The sequence below is a fragment of the Corvus brachyrhynchos genome, unplaced genomic scaffold (genome assembly GCF_000691975.1).
Source record: "Corvus brachyrhynchos isolate BGI_N302 unplaced genomic scaffold, ASM69197v1 scaffold597, whole genome shotgun sequence".
NCBI classification, from domain to species: Eukaryota; Metazoa; Chordata; class Aves; order Passeriformes; family Corvidae; genus Corvus; species Corvus brachyrhynchos.
Window position 1 is genome coordinate 965,431 of NW_008239000.1, and position 18,075 is coordinate 983,505.

Consider the following 18,075-nt stretch of genomic DNA (forward strand, 5'->3'; position numbering starts at 1 on the left):
CAAAAGCAGTAACTGGCCATGCTGGGGCCAAGGATCTGTCTACAGGAAAGTACTACCTGTTCCAGTAGCCAGAAAATCCCATAGCTTTAGATTCACATAATTTATGGAATTAACTGATCGCGGAGTGGATTTTCATGACATCTCTGCTTTGAATTCATGTGAGCAATATGCCAAGGCAGGAAGTTCACTGCCTAATCATGTGATGAAAAAAGCCCTCGACAACTGTACTTTGCGAACTGCTGATTGTCTCATTTCTCCTCCAAACTGATCCCAGGCGTGTACGTCTCAGCCATATTTTCTTACCTGGGAATATTTTCCAGTTACCCCAAAATGAAACAGTCCAAAGAAAGTCTCCGGGCAATTGGTCACCCTGTCAAGCCTCAGGGGGTTAAGGCAATATAGCATAAAAGCAAGTATAAAAAAGTAATACAAAAGCCTGGGAAAACTTGTTAAACATCCTGTAGAGAAGGACACATTGCCATTTGCACCCTGATTTTAGAACAGCCAGGAGATTAAAGCTGTGACTGAATTTCCTTCTATGGCTGTTCCTGTGACTCTAGGGTTGGCTTTCCCCAGCCTTGAAAAGTTGTCCTTGGAGCAGGGAACAAATACAATTTTGCAGATACATCTCCAACTGGTCTGCTTTCCTAGATGGCAAGGAGGGGCAGAGGGAGGGGGCAGAAGGTACAGAAGGTCGTGCAGTGCACAGCAAAAGAATCTGCTAGCAGCAAAATATAGTAACACATTCCTACACTGATCCATCTGCACTCAGTGCCAAAGGTGGCATTTTTGAGGTGGGCCAATTCTTGCACCTTTTGCCTTTTTGTGAGCGAATGCTAGTCCATAAGATCCCAGTTTGAGGGCTACACTGCAACTACCAGGAAGGGCTGTTTGGAGATGGTGTGTGGGCTCTGTACAGGTGCCCGTGGGAAGGATTAGGGAACAGCTAATGCCACTGAATGTATATCCTAAGGTTTGTAGGGTTCAGGCAGTCCCTGAGCAGCACCTTACCTCAGTTTTTGTAATTACAGCTGTTTCCACAGGCCCATCTCCATTTTTGAGGGATGAGTGGCACTGGGTGAGGAACACTGAGTGCCACGGACTCCATAGCTGTGAGGCAGTGCTTTTTCCTGTGCTGGGTGGCCACATGTTTGAAGCCCCTTACCTAGGCTTTAATGGGCTTATTGTCAAAATGTCATAGAAACTGGGTTTTTAATTACTGAAACCTTGTGAGAAATGTGAGGAAGGACCGTAAGGCTGGAAGCAGGATGGCAAAGCAGGATGAAAGAAAGGAGTCCTTGGGTGTGTTTGGGGCAGAGCAGAAGACCTTTCCAGTGGACTCTTTGGCAAACAGCTATTTTTAACTCTCCCTTTGCTAAGCAAATATTAACTCTCAGCCATGTGCAACCACTGGCTTTGTGTTCTCTGGAGAGGGGTGAGCTGTATCAGCTACAGCAGAGGAACAGGGAATGAGTTCTTGTAGCCCCTTGAGCTGATATCGGCCGATAATCACCGCAGACCAAACAGGATCAAGTTAACATGCTCCGGGCCCCAATATTTGTGTCACCTGGTGCTATACCCTCTGTGGCATGCTTGGAATGGATTGTTTGCAAAAACCAAACAGTGAGCAAAGAAGTAAGGCTCTCTGATTCCCAGGAGCACGGGCAGGGTGTGTTCTGCAGGCTGGGATTGGAGCTGGAAGCAGGAAGCAGAGGAAGAACAGGACAGAGTGGTCCCTCAAAGGGCAAGCACTGCTCTGCACCTGCACTGGCATCGCTGTTCTGTAGCTGACCTGGGTGCACCTCGGTCCTTCTTTGCCTGGCCTGGTTGCTGTGGGCTGTGAGCAACAGGAGGGAAAGGCAGGAAAAGGCATTGGTGAGGGATTTATGCTGGCTGAGAACCAGCTGGTTTTCCCTTGTCCTGCAGCTGCTCCTCTCCCTGCCCAGAGGTTCAGTCCATATGTTGCCAATGTGTAGCTGAGAGAGGATTTTGGTGCTGTCTCTCTGCTTGCTCATCATAGCTTTTCCACATCTGTTTCCCCTCTCTCTGTTTGTCAAACCTGCCCATTGATCCTGGAGGGCTTGGGGTAGGAATTGTCCATGATGACGTGTTTGTACCATGCCTCTAAAAGCGGGACCTGATACGGCTCAAGGCGTTACCCACGGCAAACACAGATTAGTTCCTTGTCTTGTATATACGAAGAGGGGTGGAGAAAATTTATTCTTAGTTTTGCCTCTTGTTACAGAAAAGATCCTGGAGGCTTCTTGAAGGCCTGAATCAAAGCTGCATCATAGGCCCATCTTTCTTTGTGCATTAGTTGAAAGAAGACTTGATTTTCCCTGCCCCTTCCTCTTTTAAATGTAAAAATCTCTGTGGGAGCCTAACAGTTTTGTGCTTAAGAAGGTGGAAAATTATCTTAAGAGCTAAGCCTTCTTTCCTCCACTGGCTTAGGAATTTAGAGTGACCGAGAGGAGTCAGACACAAACTCATCCAGGCATGTCTCCTTATCTCTTGGAGCTGAAGCCAGCAATCTGCTTTCCATTCAGTTCTTGCCACTTTTTGCTGAGGGGCTGGCTGCTGAGATTAACCTTGCTCCCAGGACAGGAAACAATCACGCAGGAAATGGAAAGGTGTGGAAGTGTTGCAGCCTGCAGGGTAGTCCTAGGAATGACCTTGAATCCTTGCCACTTGTCAGTAACTCCCTCCAGCATGGATCCCACTGGCATATCTGCATCTGGATTGCAGCTTCGGTGCCCACAGTCACTGTACCATCTGTACCACTTTCACTCACATCCTGGATGGTCATTAACATGTTCAGGCTGGGTGTGGGAGAAAATGCCTTGTTTTGCCTCTGTTAAAGAACAGATTTACTTTAAAGTATTGGAAAGGTTTCAGAGCACTGCTAACCCTTCAAAACTGTGGAGTTTAACTTGTTCTTCCACTGAATAAAGTTCAGCCTCGCAAGGTGAGGTCATTCAATATGAACCTCGTATGATTACCTGGAATAAATTAGTCTGTCCACTACTATGCTTTGTACTTGGGAGCAGAAATGTTACTGTAGAACAATGCAGAACACTATGAGAAAAAAGGCCTTCCTTGCTTCCCTGCAGCATATAGTTTCCATAACTAATTTGGAAACTCTTTCCTTAGCTTGGAGTAATTGTCAACAGCTGAATTCTCTCAAGATGCATGTATGCACCAGGGATGGGGAAATCCAGCAGAGACATGGCTCCAGGGGGAGACCTTTGACTTAACTATTTCTTGATTGAATTGTCTTAACTGCTCTGACACGGAGGTTGGGGACAATGGGGAGGAATTTCTGTCTGCTGCATGTCACTGCCCCCAGATTGTGACATGGCATTAAGGTTGAACAAGGGGAGCAGCATATTCTCTGGAGACATTCAGCAGCTCTGCAACTTTGTTTTTAGGCTTGAGAACCATCTCTGAACTCCACAGGGGATTAAAAATCTCCAACACAAAGCCCACATCAATTCAGCAACTCAATGAGTTTTCTAAACGAGCCAAAATATGCGTGCCCTGCTCTGTACTGGGTGCAATGCATGACTGGTCTGGTGTGGCTGTGCTACACCTCATAGTGGACAGGTAAATGAAACATCCCAGTCTTCCCAGTTTGCAGTTCCAGTTTGGCCAGTGAAAAGTGATGAAAACCTTGGCTGTTGAATTTGCAATGGATACAGTCAGATTTTCTGGTTTAACCCTTTCCCTGGCATTGCACTGGTGCTAATGACCTTGTGAAGAGATGAACCCCAGATTCAATGGAAATGCATCTTTCCACTGGAAAGAATGGAAATGGTTCCAGTAAAATACTTGGAAACAAGAGGTCTAAGGCAGAGAACATTTTTCTGTAATGCTGCTCCCGGGAAAGTCAGGGAGTCCTTGCTTCAGCGAAAGCTGCCTCTCTCTATTCCTTCATGGGGCAAAATTTCTTCCCCTTTCACCCTGTCGGTTCCTATAAAATCTTTTTCAGCAGCTCAGGAATTCTGAACAGCCACCTCCAGCAGTTCATTTGTGATGCTTCTCTTCCCATCATTATAATATCTGACACGAAAAGGGCAGTAGTTTGCCATTGCAGTTGCTGCCGCTTCTGTCAACACCCTGCTCTGCTGGCTTGCTGTTTTTTCCAGGGCATCTCCAGGTGTCCCCCAGGAACTGTCCTAATCTGCTGTGTGGCTCTGCTCTCACCTGTGCAACTGCATACAGTGCGCACACATCTTTGCTTGATCGCTTCTCTTTTTTGTTGAGAAACTTGAGCAAATAAGTTTGCAGCTTAGGAATCACACGTACCATTCATCATAGAAAGGACACAAAGATGGAATAATCCATCTTAAGAGCTGCAGAGAATTTGTTGTTACAAAAGCTCCTAGAAGAAAGGGAAGAGAGGAATAAATGAAGAAAATTTCTTTAAAATAATCAAGAAAGGCTTTCAGTTAGCCAGTGTTCTCCAAACCTACAGTAACCATAGTGAGCCAAACAAAAGGCAGTAGTAGTAAGTCTTATGTATCCTTGGTGATCTGCTTAAGCAACTTCTTGCTTTTACAGTAAGCCAAAAAAAGGGGGGACACATGGGTTTGAAGTCTCCTGCAGGATCTATTGAATGACAAGAAGCCTCCTCTAATGCAAGAAAATGGTCTGGAATGTTCATGCAAAGCAGGACCAGGGGTGGCCTTTGGGATTTTCAGCAAAGGGCAGTGGGCATGGAAGGCTTTACTGCAGAAAAGACAACGGAAGGACTGGAGTTTGCATTAGCCCAAGGAGACTGTGGAGGCCTTTTGAAGTGAGTGTATTTCAGGAGAGGCGAGCTTGGCAGGGAGCTCCTTGTCCTCTCCTTCCAAAGGAGCCTGACAGAATGGGCCAGATGGGTTTGTGGCAAACAGGAGAAAGAAAGAGGTGTGTGGAAGATGCTGGAATCACGGAAGTTTGATGGGATTTCACAAAAAGCAGGAACCATGCTGTTGACGGGTGGTGGAACACACTCTGGAAAGGGATGCTTTGCTGTTGCATGGTTCTAATTGGCATGGACTGTCCCCAGGGTTAGAGCCTGTGAGCTAGGGATTTGCAGAGACCTCTGGAATAAGAGCCAAGATTTGGATCATCACCACCCACAGAGTGGTCACGCATTAATTAGATAGGACAGAGCGAGGTAGAACAATTGTGTCCATTTCCAGGTGGGAAATTGAGGCATGGAAAACAAGAGCTTTTATGCTATTGACGTGTTTTGCTGTACAGATGCTCCTGCTGATTTCAAGGAGAGGGGTTGTTCTCCCCTCCTGGCACTGCCTGGGCTCTGTTCACAGCACCTGCAGTAAGACCGGCCATGGAATCCAGCCCCAAAGGTTCAAAGCCAGACTGATTTTCAGCTATTCCTCCACCCCGTGCTTGCCAGAGTCACCTCTCATAACTTGACTTGGCAGAGCAGTTGGCCTTATCCAGCCAAAAGGAAAAATCTTCAGTCCCTGGCTGGCTCCCGCTGGCTCCTCCTGCTCCTGATGGATGAGTGACAATCATTACACCCACAAGGTTTGCTGGCTGCATTTCACCTTGTTTTTCTCAGCTTAAATAAACCGTAAGAGGTCCTCCTGGCTATTGATTGACCCCTTGCACTAGCTCATGTAGCTTATGGCCATCACATTTTTGTCACAAGTGGTTATTGAGGGTGATTTTGGCAATGCTGTGGCTGCTCAAACTACTCCAATTGCACACCAAAAACAACAGACTGCATTGCTGGCTCTGCCCTGGCCGACTGACAGCACTGAGATCCACTGGGGATTTAGGGAACAGTGGAAAACTCACCTTCCCATTTCCTCTCATTCGGGATCTGGTGCACAGGGTGAGTCAGGCTGCTCAGAGCAGGGAACCACAGGCAGAAGTGGTCCCCACCTGGCGTTATTTGGCTGCTGTGGTGTGCACACATCTCCCATCCTTGACTCCGTGCCTCCAGCACGTCCCATCCTGGACTCTGTGCACCCTCATGCAGTGAAGCAGGTGTTCATTTAAATAGGTTACCTGCATGTTGAGGTTTGTTTGCTTTGTTGATAATTGTTACACTGCGATAGAGCTTTGTGTTTATAGTGCAGCTTGTTTTGTTTGAATCACTCAATCCTTCCCATGAAATATCACCACTCCTTAAACACAAATATTTTTAGAGGCATACAAAGAGGAAGAATGGACATGGAGCATCTGAGCCTTGCTTTGGGAGACAAGGCCTTGTTTCTGGACTTTTGACGGAACCTTATGAGTCTTTTTGCCTTTTTTCTTCTCTGAGCAATAGTACCAGGTCACAGGCCTGTTGTGAATGTTTTATTCCAGGAACTTTCAGGAATTTGTATCCAGGTAACCCCAGCTGGATAGATGACAGATGAGAAGGCTAACAGGTTAGTAACAGATGAGAGAACTGTGTCAACAATAAAATACAAGTCCACATCTCCATTTATATTCTCTCTACGTCTGTAAGTAATATGGTTTTGATGCTGCCATCAAAAGCTTCCAAAGGCACAATGTGGGTCTGGTTTTAGGTCTTGCTCGTGGACAGTTTAAGTACACAGGAGCAAAGAAATTCACGTTCAGCCTCTGGAGTTACTTGCAGATGACCCGACTCATGCTAACAAACTTTCCTTAAAGGCATCCTTTCCTCTGGTCCTTTGGCTGGCTGCTTGGCTTCACAGGCTGCAGTTTAAGAGCCCTTGGTGTAGGGATAAGCTGGAATGCATCAGGATTTGAAGAAAGATTTCTTTCAGAGCAGTTAATAAGGCTATCAGTCTTATCAGAAGTATTGCTGGGTTTAGTCTTCCCTGGAAGTGTTTGATTTCACATTATTTATAAAGGTGAATATGGAAGAATCCAAATGTCCATTTTCACTGAAAAAGGAGAAAAAGAAAGGTCTAGCCCATGTTGCTGTAAAGAGAACCTTAAAACAGTGTTCCTGTGAAGTGAAAAATCTCAAATATATAAATACAATTGGAATTATTAGATGATAAAGAACAGATCATGATTCTGTTGATTTTTTAAGGTTAGGGTTCATCAAGGCACAAGTTAATACAAATGCTTGTGATGAGTATCACAGCCTTTGAAGTAGCTGGTATTTGTTACAAGAGATATTTTTCCAAGCAGGACTTTTCTCCATTGTACGTGCTGTAACAGAAAACAAAAACAAACTGAAAATCCCTTCTCTTGACTACATCACAAGTTAATCTAAGTCCTAGTACCCCACTATTGTATTTCACTGAAATGATACCCACCTGTTCTGCTTTACAGCAGCAATAAACTGCAGCAATACTGCATTTTTCATTTGTTATTTATTTATACTGGCAGCAAGGGCTAATATTTCATCTCTCGCCCTTCCTGCTAATTGTGATACAAGGCTCTTTATGGGAAGGCTCATTCCTGTGGTTTTATCCATTCTTAAGAAGAAAAGAAAAAACTCATTCATCAGTGGAATGACTTCCTGGTAAGATGAATGACAATGATTTTTACCTACCTTTGTAGGGGGGTTGGACACTTTATTGGCTGATGTTTGGGGAAGTCAGATTTTACATTTTAGAAGGTACTTGGGCTGGAATTCCTTGGTTTAGAGGAACAGACCATCTTTGCCTGCAAGAAATCACCATTCAACACTGAAACTAATGCCCTGGTAAGAACCTGGGCAGTGTGTCTGCATGTGCTGAGTTACATGTCTGGGGCATGGCTCAATTACACACTGCTTGGAGTGACTTGAAATGAAGGCAACTTCCGGAAGTATGCGTGCAATTTCACTGCTCCGAAAATCGCACCCCTGCAAATAGCAGCCCTTCCTGCCTGGATCCGAGGCTGAATCCAGTCCAGACACATCTCTTTATCTCAGTAGGATGTCTGGGAAGGTGAGTGCCTGAAAGAAGAGGTTGTACTTCTGCTGTGCCAGGAGATGTTACACAAAAGTGTGGGTCCCGTGACATCTGCTGACACAGGTCACAGCCTCTGTTGAGAAGGGACTGCTGGGTGCTTTGAATAGCAGATTTTGTGGTGGCAAGTTTTGCAAACAAAGTAATTATCAGTTACACTCAGAGCCAGTAGCACTCCCAAGTCTCCTGAAACTCAAGATTTGCAGTGCCTAACCTGGCCCTCTGCTATGCTAGTGTATGCCTTTGCAGAGAGAGTGCATTAGTGCACAAGGCTGCGATGTAGAGATCCTGGGCCAAATTTTCTTGTCCTCTGCCTTGTCACTGACTTCTTTGCAGACTTGGTGTATTTTTGCTGGCCCCCGGATGGGGAGTCACTATGCCGTGTACATGATGGGCTGTACAAAGCAGACGGGAGTGCCCTAGGAGTCTCCTTCTAGCCTTGCCACTCCATGGCCTCGAGCAGGCTGCTTACTTTCTCATAAAATTCAAATAATTGTCTACTGTCTTAATACCCTTAGCTGAAAAACCCTACCGAGATGCTGCACGTCATTAATTACCTACACCAGAGTGTTCCTGCTTAGCTGCTGGCCAGTAAGAAAGAAGCTGTTGTTCATCAGGCATCTGGATCATGAAGGGGAGCTTGAACGAAAAAAATCACATCCAAACTCTTCTAATCCTGGCTTTGCCCTTGGGCTGGTGCCTGAGTGCTCTTATCAAGAGGCGTTCCATGGCTGTTTTGCTGGCTTTTACTGCTTCCAAATACCAAAGACCTTTCAGGCTTATTCTAAACAGTGCTTCTTGGCAGAACTCATCTGGCTGCTGATTCCAAGCTCTCATCTATATGAAACATAGGTGTGGGAAGCACATACCTCTGTGTGAGCTGGCTGACAAAGGGAGACCAGGATTTTTTAATCCAGGAGCAGAGTTTGGGGCTGGTAGATGAATTTCTTCAACAGAAACACACACTCAGCTCTGCAGGTGAAAGCCAAACCGTGTCAGGCATGTCTCACCTTTGCCTTCTCCCCTCTCTCCTGTGCAGATCGAAGAGGGAGGGAAGGCAGACTCCCTGCCATCCAAGCTGCAGGCTGGTGATGAAGTGGTGAACATCAACGAGGTGGAGCTGAGCAGCTCCAGGAGAGAGGCCATCTCCCTAGTGAAAGGCTCCTACAAGAAGCTGAAGCTTGTCGTCCGCAGGTAGGAAAGAGCCACACTCGTTCCCTGCCTTGCTCCTGCCCCACAGGCCACCCAGCCATTCCCCTCACTTCTCCAGCTGGAAGCCTATGGCTTGGCCTAATCTTAGCACAGGGCTTGCTTTGAGCACACCAACATGAGCCCAAGGGCAAATGTGTGTTCTTTTCAGGCAATATTTCTAGGACTCCTTTGTCACTGATATGTCCAACACCCAATTCTGTTGCACTTCTCCCCTGCCACACGACACTCCAGGATCCCTGTTCAGTGGGGCACAAGCAGTCCCATCTTCCTCCCAAGTGCCCAGGGCTCCCTGCGAAAGGGTGACCGTTCTGTACATAGCTCTTGCCTCGTTTGCCGCATGTTGTCACTGTTGCTGTGACAGCAGAAAGATTTCCACTGGCCTCAGCAAGATTTGGAGCTGTTTGGTGTTCTGCAGGTGGGTGATAGAGGATTTTGAATCAGAGATGTTTGGGTCTGGAGTTTGTTTTGTTTGGTTTTTTAAAACCTTAATAGAAATGCTCCTTCTATGTCTTTTGCTGTGGCCATGTCCAGTTTCTTTCCGTGCCAGTTAAGTGATAGCTGGTATCACTTTATGGAGTGCTCTGTCCTCAATTTCCACACTTACCCAAAAGGGAATCTAGGTAAGGATCAACACAGCTGGGGAGCTGTCATTAGTCAAACAAAAGGTGTCATTTTGGGTCACTGAATTGGAACGGCTGAGTAACATCTGAGTGGTGATGCATGAGCTGGGCAGGTATGACCAGCTCAGACACCCTCCTGCTCTCTGGGCTGTACTTACTGCTTTTGCTGACTCTATCTTGTTGTTTAACTAAAGCATCTTTAGGTAACCTTACAGCAAATTCTGAATATTCATCTACAGAAGTGTTATATGGTTTGTGCACCCATTGGGAGAGGATTTGCAAAAGGAGTTTGCTGCAATTTGAGTGTTTTCCAAAAGTACATGGTTTTTGCTTTAGGCCCATGTAGACTGCAATCCAACTGTACTGACTGAACAAAATGTTTTATTCAAACTGACTTAGCAAAACTGTGGAAACAGAACCTGTTTGTTTTGTAATGTAACAGTTTCTCTGCATTTTTTTTACATTCCCAAGACCTTTTTGCCTTTTTTTCCCTCTTTAATGAGTATTCGAGGGATTTTGATGTTCTTCTGGTTTGGATTACTATAGTGAACACAAAGAAAAATTGGTTGGGAGTCTTTCATGGCTTCATTTCATCACCACTAGAAGGATCAAGAATGTACACTGCTAGAGGTATTACATTCACATACCATCCCCTTGCCAAGGTACTTTGAGTCCTTCATGCGCATTTAAAGCTCAGTGATAATCCATAAATCTAAAACTGGAAAATTGCAATTAAGAGCTAAGAGCCCAGCCTTAGGTAATTTGACACAGTCCCAAATGACCCTGCAGTGCTGGCATGAAGGCAGCAAAAACCAAAAAATGTGAGGTCCTGACTGCTCTGTGGGCAGTGGGATTCTCTCGATCACCAGAGATGATGCCAGACTCAGCACACTGGCCAGGGTAGAAGAAGAGATTTTGTCTCCAGTTCTAGAGAGTAGGAAGGGACAAAATAAGGATTCCAGAGGAGAATGGTGAGAAAAGAGGAAAGAAGTGCACATTACCTTGACCCCAGACAGAACGAGTTTAGCCATTAAGCCTGCAAGGTAAAGGCAGCACTAACCTGCTTCCCACCTGGGGTTGGATTTGGTTGGTTGGACAAGATGATGCTTTGCAGTACTACATAATCTGAAAATAAATTATTTTTGGAATGCTCGTGATGCTGATTTTTGTAAATTTGCCATAATGATTGAATTAAAATGAATTAGGGTTGCTTGCTACAAGTACCAGCAGTCTGAAAACTTCCTGACCTGTCATTTGTGACCTGAATTTTTGGTCAGTGTGTTCAGTATTCACAGAAACTCTTCCTTATGGAGTGACACAAACTCCCACAGACACGGACTTTATTCCTTAAAAGTCATATACAAACAACAGCAAAGTCTGCTTGGTGTATGTGGTTCTGGCTCTTTGCAGAGCATATTCCAGGTCAGCATGTTTTTGAAGGTTTAGTTGTTTGTTTTTCAAATGAAAACCTCAGAAGTTCTCTGTCACGGTGTGGTGGTGACACCAACCATCACACCAGACAGAAAGCACACATTTTTAAAATCAGATGTATTCTGTCATAGTCCACATAGCATACTCAGGTTGCTATTTAATCTTGGTTTTTATTTCAGGACAAAGGTAAGCCTTTAGTACTTAAAGGGTGAGCCTCTCCGTGTGTTACTAAGCAAAAATAGATGTTACAACATCTTGCAGGTCTGCAGCCTGGCTGATGCAACGAGTTGGTATTTCCCTCAGAATGCCAGAACTGATGTGTCATCATCAGTCTTCATCAGCTCAAGTTTGATTGATCAGTGTAACGGAGGGAAAAAGTGGGAACAGTTTCAATGAAGGGAATGTGAAGGCAAAATTAGGGAAGATTCAGGGCGAGAGGAAAGGCTAAAAGGCTAAAATAAATAAAGATAAAAATTAGCTGTCTCACAAGGGTATTTCATATTAATAAATACCAATGGTTTAAATTAAATGACCAACACCAGAGCATTTAGTACATGAGGACCATAGTCTGCCTCTCACTCCTGTGCAAATGTCCTGCTGTCCTCAGGGAGGAGCTTGCAGGAGGAGAGACATGAAGCTGTGAATTTATACACTTTTTGCTTCCTTGCTCACAGACTTATAGTAGGGCAGAGGCAGAGAATGACCTAATGAGCCTAAGTGTTAAGTAAATCCTGTGCCTATTCCTTGAGAGGATGCTTATTTGGGAGATAACTGTTGAATAGTTTTCATGGATGCTCTCTAGCTGCATTTTGTTTGTCTCGTCCCCAGCTCAGAAGCCCTCAATGACAGTTTTCAAATGTTCATTTTTCTCTTCTTCTTTAATACAGCTACTCACATCTCCCTTGTTTCAAAGGCTGTTCCCAAAGCCAGGTCGTGCCTCTCTGCCCATTCCTGGCTGGCTCCCTGTGCTTGTTTTGCCCATTCATTTCCAGGACAATGGACTCAGATATGTGTGTGTTTGCTCATTCCTGTACACCTCAGGCCTGCAACTGGTGTGCTCTGAGGGACCTTGCTGACACTCACACTCCATTGTGCTGAGCCCAGGACCAGCTGGAGTAGGAGCTACTCTGCAGCCCAGGGAGTGACTCAGTGTGTCTGTATCACTGCTGGCGACAAATGTCTCTCACCCTGGGTAGGAACAGAACCAGTTTCATCAGGCCTGAGGAATTCACACGCTGATGCTGGGGAGATGGCTTTGCTCAGGGTTTGCCCATTTGGAACAGTTGGTGTGAATCACAATGGGAAACTGGAGAGACCAGTTTGTTGGATTTCAGAGGGAGGCTGGCCTACTGTCCTCAGCAAACTGCCTTACAGACCTTTTGATACTCAGTTGATCTTTAACCAGGTGGAGAAAAGGTTTGAAAGCCACAGCTAAAAAAGAAATAAGGCTTAGCTGGTTTGTTGTGAAATACACATCATTTTTTCCAACCTGTTTTTTTGCTGCTGCCTCCTCTCCAACTGCAGTATCCAACAGCAGAGTTGGGTGCAATTAAAAAAAAATACCCTTTTCAGTGGTATCAGTCTGATCTAATTGTGTTGTGCATGCCTGGATCAGCTGAAGATAAGGCTCAAACCGTGGGCATGGCCTTGTGTGCTTTACAGCCCCCACAGTGGCCTGGAACAGTTGCCAAAAATAGGCTTTTGCACAGGTCAGTAGGCAGGAATGGCTGCGGGAGCGTCACACTGTTTACACGGCTGGACATCCCGTGTGTCCATAACAGCAGCAATTAGGGCAGCCAGGCGTGGTGGCACACGGAGCTGTGCCACCAAGGGGGCTCATGGCCTCGGGGACAAGTCCCACACACCCTTCCCAGCACAAACACTGCCTGAGCCAAGGCCTCCCACAGGCCACTCCTCAGCCATTGCGGGTGCAGGGAGGGCAGAGGGCACAGCTCATGAAGTCACTCTCGTTGAGGGGACAGTGCACTGTGGAGGGATCCAGCCTCAAGCTTGGTTAATTAATGCAAAGCTCTATTAAAGTTTGCTGGTGGAACAGCAAGGAAAAATATTCTGCAGAGAATTACCAGGGTTTTAGGCCCTTGCTCTGCCCATGCCAATGTGCAGGGGCCCTGCAGATCTCTTCCAGGGTGTTGTTTTCAGGGCTCAGGCCAGCACAGATTGGGATGTGAGGGGCTCTGATGGTGACACTTGTGTTTGCAGAGCCAGTGAGATTGGACAAAGCATGAAGCTCAAACAAGCTGTGATTTACAGCTGAACTGCTTACTCCAAGATGCACATGTGTGCTCTTAGCATATATCCAATCATTCTGATACCGATGATCGCAAGAAGCCCGTTCAAGTATTATTTATGTGGTATATACAATATTCTAGTGAAGATCAGTATTCAAGGTAGGTGATTTTCTGTCTGCAGTGGTAGTGGTTTGTGTCTGTCTCAGGCTTAGCAGTGCCTGCAATTCTTTTCCTTCTCAAAGGGCCTCAGACTAAAAATACAAGTCAAATAAAGGAGGAGTGGGAATAGAAAACATTATCCTCTTTTTCCTGTTGTGCTAAAAACTGTACAAAAAGGAAGGATTAAGCTTATCCTTGGCTATGACCATAATCTGTATGTTCGTTTTCACGCTTCCCTACAAATTCCCTGCATCACTTGGGTTATTTGGGTTATTCTCTTGGTACATCCCTGTCCCTGGGCCCCCTTGCCTGAACGATGAGACCTGGGGGAGATGCTGGGAGAAGCATGCTGCAACCCTGAGACTGGGAGCATCAGAGGGAAGCCGCCTTATGCAGGCACTGAACAGCCTGAGAATTCACCCAGGGATACGCCCCCTGCAAACACCAGTCCTGTGGCCCAGGAAAACCTGATGCTGAGCACCAGGGGCTGCATCACACTTACACACTGCAAACTGCCGGGGCTGGAGCACACTGGACATGTGGGGGTGTTTGTTCTGCTCTTATCCTCCTCCTGACATGTCTGCTTCCAGGTGCTGGCAGCAAGAAGGTGCTGGGCTGCGTGGGCCTCCCAGGGCCAGTGCTGTGTTTTCAGACAGATCTGGTTCTAATCAGCTCCTTTAAACACCTCTGTGGCAAGATCAGGAATTAAACCCAGACATCCTGAATTCTTGCACTTATGCCATAGCTACAGAGTTGTTCTTCGTTTGGCAGCAAATTGCTACAACTAAGGCTTTAGGAAAAAACAAAAGGAAAAAAAGTCTTCCATTCCACCTGATAAATGACCCTATGGAAGTGTCGAAGGGTGGGAGGAAGATGTCAGTACAACTGACATCTGTGGCTCAGAGCTGATTCAAGCCCATGGAAATCGGTGGAAAGATTCCCACAGACTCCTAAAGGCTTTGGCTCAGACCCTCGCTGAGCAGTGACTTCCCTCATTGACCAGGAGAAAATGGGCTGTTCCTGGAGAGAGGGGAAGCTGCTGGCATTTTTACAAAAAGACAAGTGCCAACACAATTCTTCAAAGAAGTCTGTCGACTAATCCTTTCCTCTTATGACACTAGTGTAATTTTGTACCATATTTGACAGCGTGCCAAAAAATTGCATCAAATAAATCCAAGTTTTGTGAATGAAATTAATTAGAATTGGCATTGGCCCACGCCCCGCTCCGCAGCAGTGCAGGAGCGCCTTCCCAAAGAGCTGCTCTGCGGTGTGGTTGGGTTTTGTTCAGTGGTGATGACTGGGGGAACGGCAGAAAGGAAGGCTTCATGCGCATGGAATGTTTAAGACTGACAGCTTAGAGGCCAAAGCTGGCATTCGAGGGCTGGCAGGGTGGTCTGTGTCTAGCACCGTTTTATGTTTGTTGTGAACTCCTCTTCAGCTTTTCAGCATGCCCCCTGCTCATGTCTCCTTGTGTCTCAGCTCTTTTAAAGTGCATCTTTTTAACGCCAAAAAAATGAGCCTTTGGTTGGAGCCTGCAGCTCCTCATGTGATGCCAATGGGTGTGACCAGCCACAGCTTATTAGGGGCCTTGCCCACCATTTGGATGGGATTTCCAAGGCCTGTACACTCTGTGCTTTGAAATTTCCTTGTGTCTTGGATCAAACTGGTCAGTCTTCAATATCTCAAGTACCAGTATTTTCATAGAGGAGTTTTCCATGCATTCATCAAAATGTTTGCAGTTCCTGTCTCATTAGGAAGGGACAGACAGCTGAGAGATGAACAGAATTTAATTTTTAAATCACTGGCAAATCCTTACTGTCTAGGATTTAATTAGCTACAGCTCAGGACCGACAGGCTTTTAGGAAATTTACCACAGGGAGTAATAAATGTGAAGAAGATCTAGATACAATTTTTGAATAAAAGAAAATTTTAGGCCACTGATAAGGACAGTGGGAAAATGCCTCGGAAAAAAATAAATGCCAGCCACCATGATGTGTTATTGTCTCTGGGATGTTACAGACAGACCCCTCATCTGAAGCTGCATTAGGAACCCAGGAATTTCCAGCCACTGCCATTCCAATTAGCTGCTCCTCTCACCCAGTGCCTGTGGATTAGTTTGCCTTCTTCAGTCAATAATCAACCTGGGGTTGGATTTGACAGCAAGCGACTCTGGAAGAGTTGGGAAATCTCTGCCAGCGCTGCACAAAGTACTTTTTACAGCGTGAGTCTCCTTCTTTTGGAATTTCCCGACGATTAGGTTGGAGCTGGATCAGATCACAATAGTATGAAAACTCAGACAAAAAAGCATATGTTCTCCCAGCCCTCTGTGCATCATTCACTATCTGGGATGGTGTGTGGGGTGACCTTTAGTCCACAGGGCAAATACTTGGACTGGAGAGGGGTTCTGGTTACCTGTGCAGGTGCAGAGGGGTGCAGGGTGACACCTTCACTGGGCAGCTGCAGGGAAAGCTGAGAATAGCTGCATTTCATCATCCCTGCTGTGAGGAGCTGCAGTTGCATGGCGTTAATCCCAGGAGCTGACTATAAATATAGATTTATAAGGGATTTCTTGGCTGGGTGGCACTGATGTGTACAGGTGTATATGTGTACACAGTCAGAGCCAGCTTAAATATTTAGTTGCTCAGCTACTAATATAGAATCATTTCACAAAATCTTTTCATTGCTTCTCCTGCTTGATCCATGATTTCCTCTGAAAGGGAGGTGAGGTCGGGAGAGGTTAATGAACACTGATGTAATCCTACTGATATAAATTGTGTTTGCCTGGATTTACTTCAGCAAAACAGATGTTAGGGTGTAGTGATTACTGTAACTCCTTTACGTTTTTTATGAATGGGCTTGTACAGGTCATCCAAATCCCTTGGCATTGTTTCTCCCTTATGGCTGGATACATGAAATATCTCAGGCAAAAGAACAATGAAGAGCAGACACTGCACAGACAGTATCAAATGGTCTTTTATATGCACAACTCCTCCTGTGTGTAGCACAGGGCAGCCTGACTAACTCACCCAAACACAGATGGACAAAGAATATAGAACTTTTTTTTTCCAATCCCCCTTTCTTCAGCTTCCTGCCTGTTTGACTTTGGCATTAGAAGGGAGGCAGGGCTGATTTCTGATTTTCAGTGCATGTATGTAAAACATTTTTAGGTAGGTTATACCTGCATAATACACCATAACTTTTTTCTATTCAGAATGTGTAAGGAAATTAAAATCAGAAATAGTGGTGAAAAAATACGTCTTTAGGAAGGTGAAAAGAGACAGTTAGCTCAGAGTTACCGCTTAGGCTTTTGTATTTACCAGGCTTTTAAAAATGATTACTCTTGTCAGGTGAAATGTCAGGGGGTACGTGGAGGTATTCAAGAAGGTAACTGCGTGGAAGAGGATGATGTATTCTCTTTACTTGAAGTCAAGGGGACACTGGAGTAGAGAAAATTGTGGTGAAAAGCATGGGGAGATAGTGAATGTTTTTGACTTTACAGCTGGGCTGGAAAGAGAACTAGTTAGGGTTAAATGGAAATGCAATTTTATGTTCTGTTTGGCCTGAAATGAACCATTTTGCTCCCGGTAGGAAAAGCATGTTAATTTAATATAAGTAATGTATTTTTGATGTACGTTTTCAGCTTTCTCTTGGGTGTTAAGGCAGCCTGGCTGGGTAGAGAGCGCCTGAACCTGCCTGGCTGCATTAGGCTGACTTCCTCTGTAGCAGGATGGGTCCAGTGGGTTGAGGGCCATGTGCTTTTCTGGGATTATTTCCATGGACTTCATCCAGTGTCCACAGCCTTCTCCTATGGCATCTTTTTCAGCCCTGCAGTCCATTGTCGAGCCCCCCCATAGGGGCCAGTGAGCAACAGGGACCCTGCTACACCTCTCCACTACCGTTTCTATCCCCCACCCTTACCTCCCAATTACATTTTTCAGTTGCAGTTTGGGGGGTGAACTTTGAGTCCTGGCTGGCTGAAAACACTGCTTTCTTGGATATGGTTTCTTTTCCCCTCTCTCCCCGCAAAGACCAGTGTTAATTATAAGAGGGACCAAGCCCAAATCTGCGGGGAGCCGGGACAGAGCTGACTGGCACTTTCACTCAGCACATTCCCCCTTTCCTCACGGTCTCTGCTCCTGTCTGTCAGGCCCGCTGACGACTGCTGGGTAGGAGGGCAGTAATCTGAGCTGCCTGTGCTGAGCGAACCTCCTGCTTTTTACTGTGGGATTGGTGCCGAGGTGCCTCTCTGCACAGCACCTGTATCTGCAACTCGTTATCGCAGTCGCTCTGCCCGCGGCGCCGCGCTCCGAGGCGGTGCTACCATTCCCTGCTCCCAGCGCCGCGCTCCCCACGGGCAGGCTGCCTCCGGCGCGAGGATGGGAATACCTGAGGCTGGCTCTGGTGGCTCACAAGGTAAGCGGCATCTCCCTCAGCCACGGCACAGCCGGCCAGGCGCGGCTTCGTGCCGGGGGCGGGCGCTGGGCCGCCGCGGCGGGGCGGGGGCGGGGG

At 46.2% G+C, this 18,075-nt stretch overlaps 1 protein-coding gene across 1 annotated transcript in view; it reads left to right on the forward strand.

The window, feature by feature from the left end:
* The window catches only part of SHROOM3 (shroom family member 3), a 119,899-nt gene that overhangs the window by 30,275 nt on the left and 71,549 nt on the right, over positions 1–18,075 (forward strand). Inside the window, exon 5 of the mRNA XM_017738946.1 lies at positions 8,935–9,089. Coding sequence (XP_017594435.1) covers positions 8,935–9,089 — 155 coding nt within the window. The remainder of the gene's footprint in view (positions 1–8,934; positions 9,090–18,075) is intronic.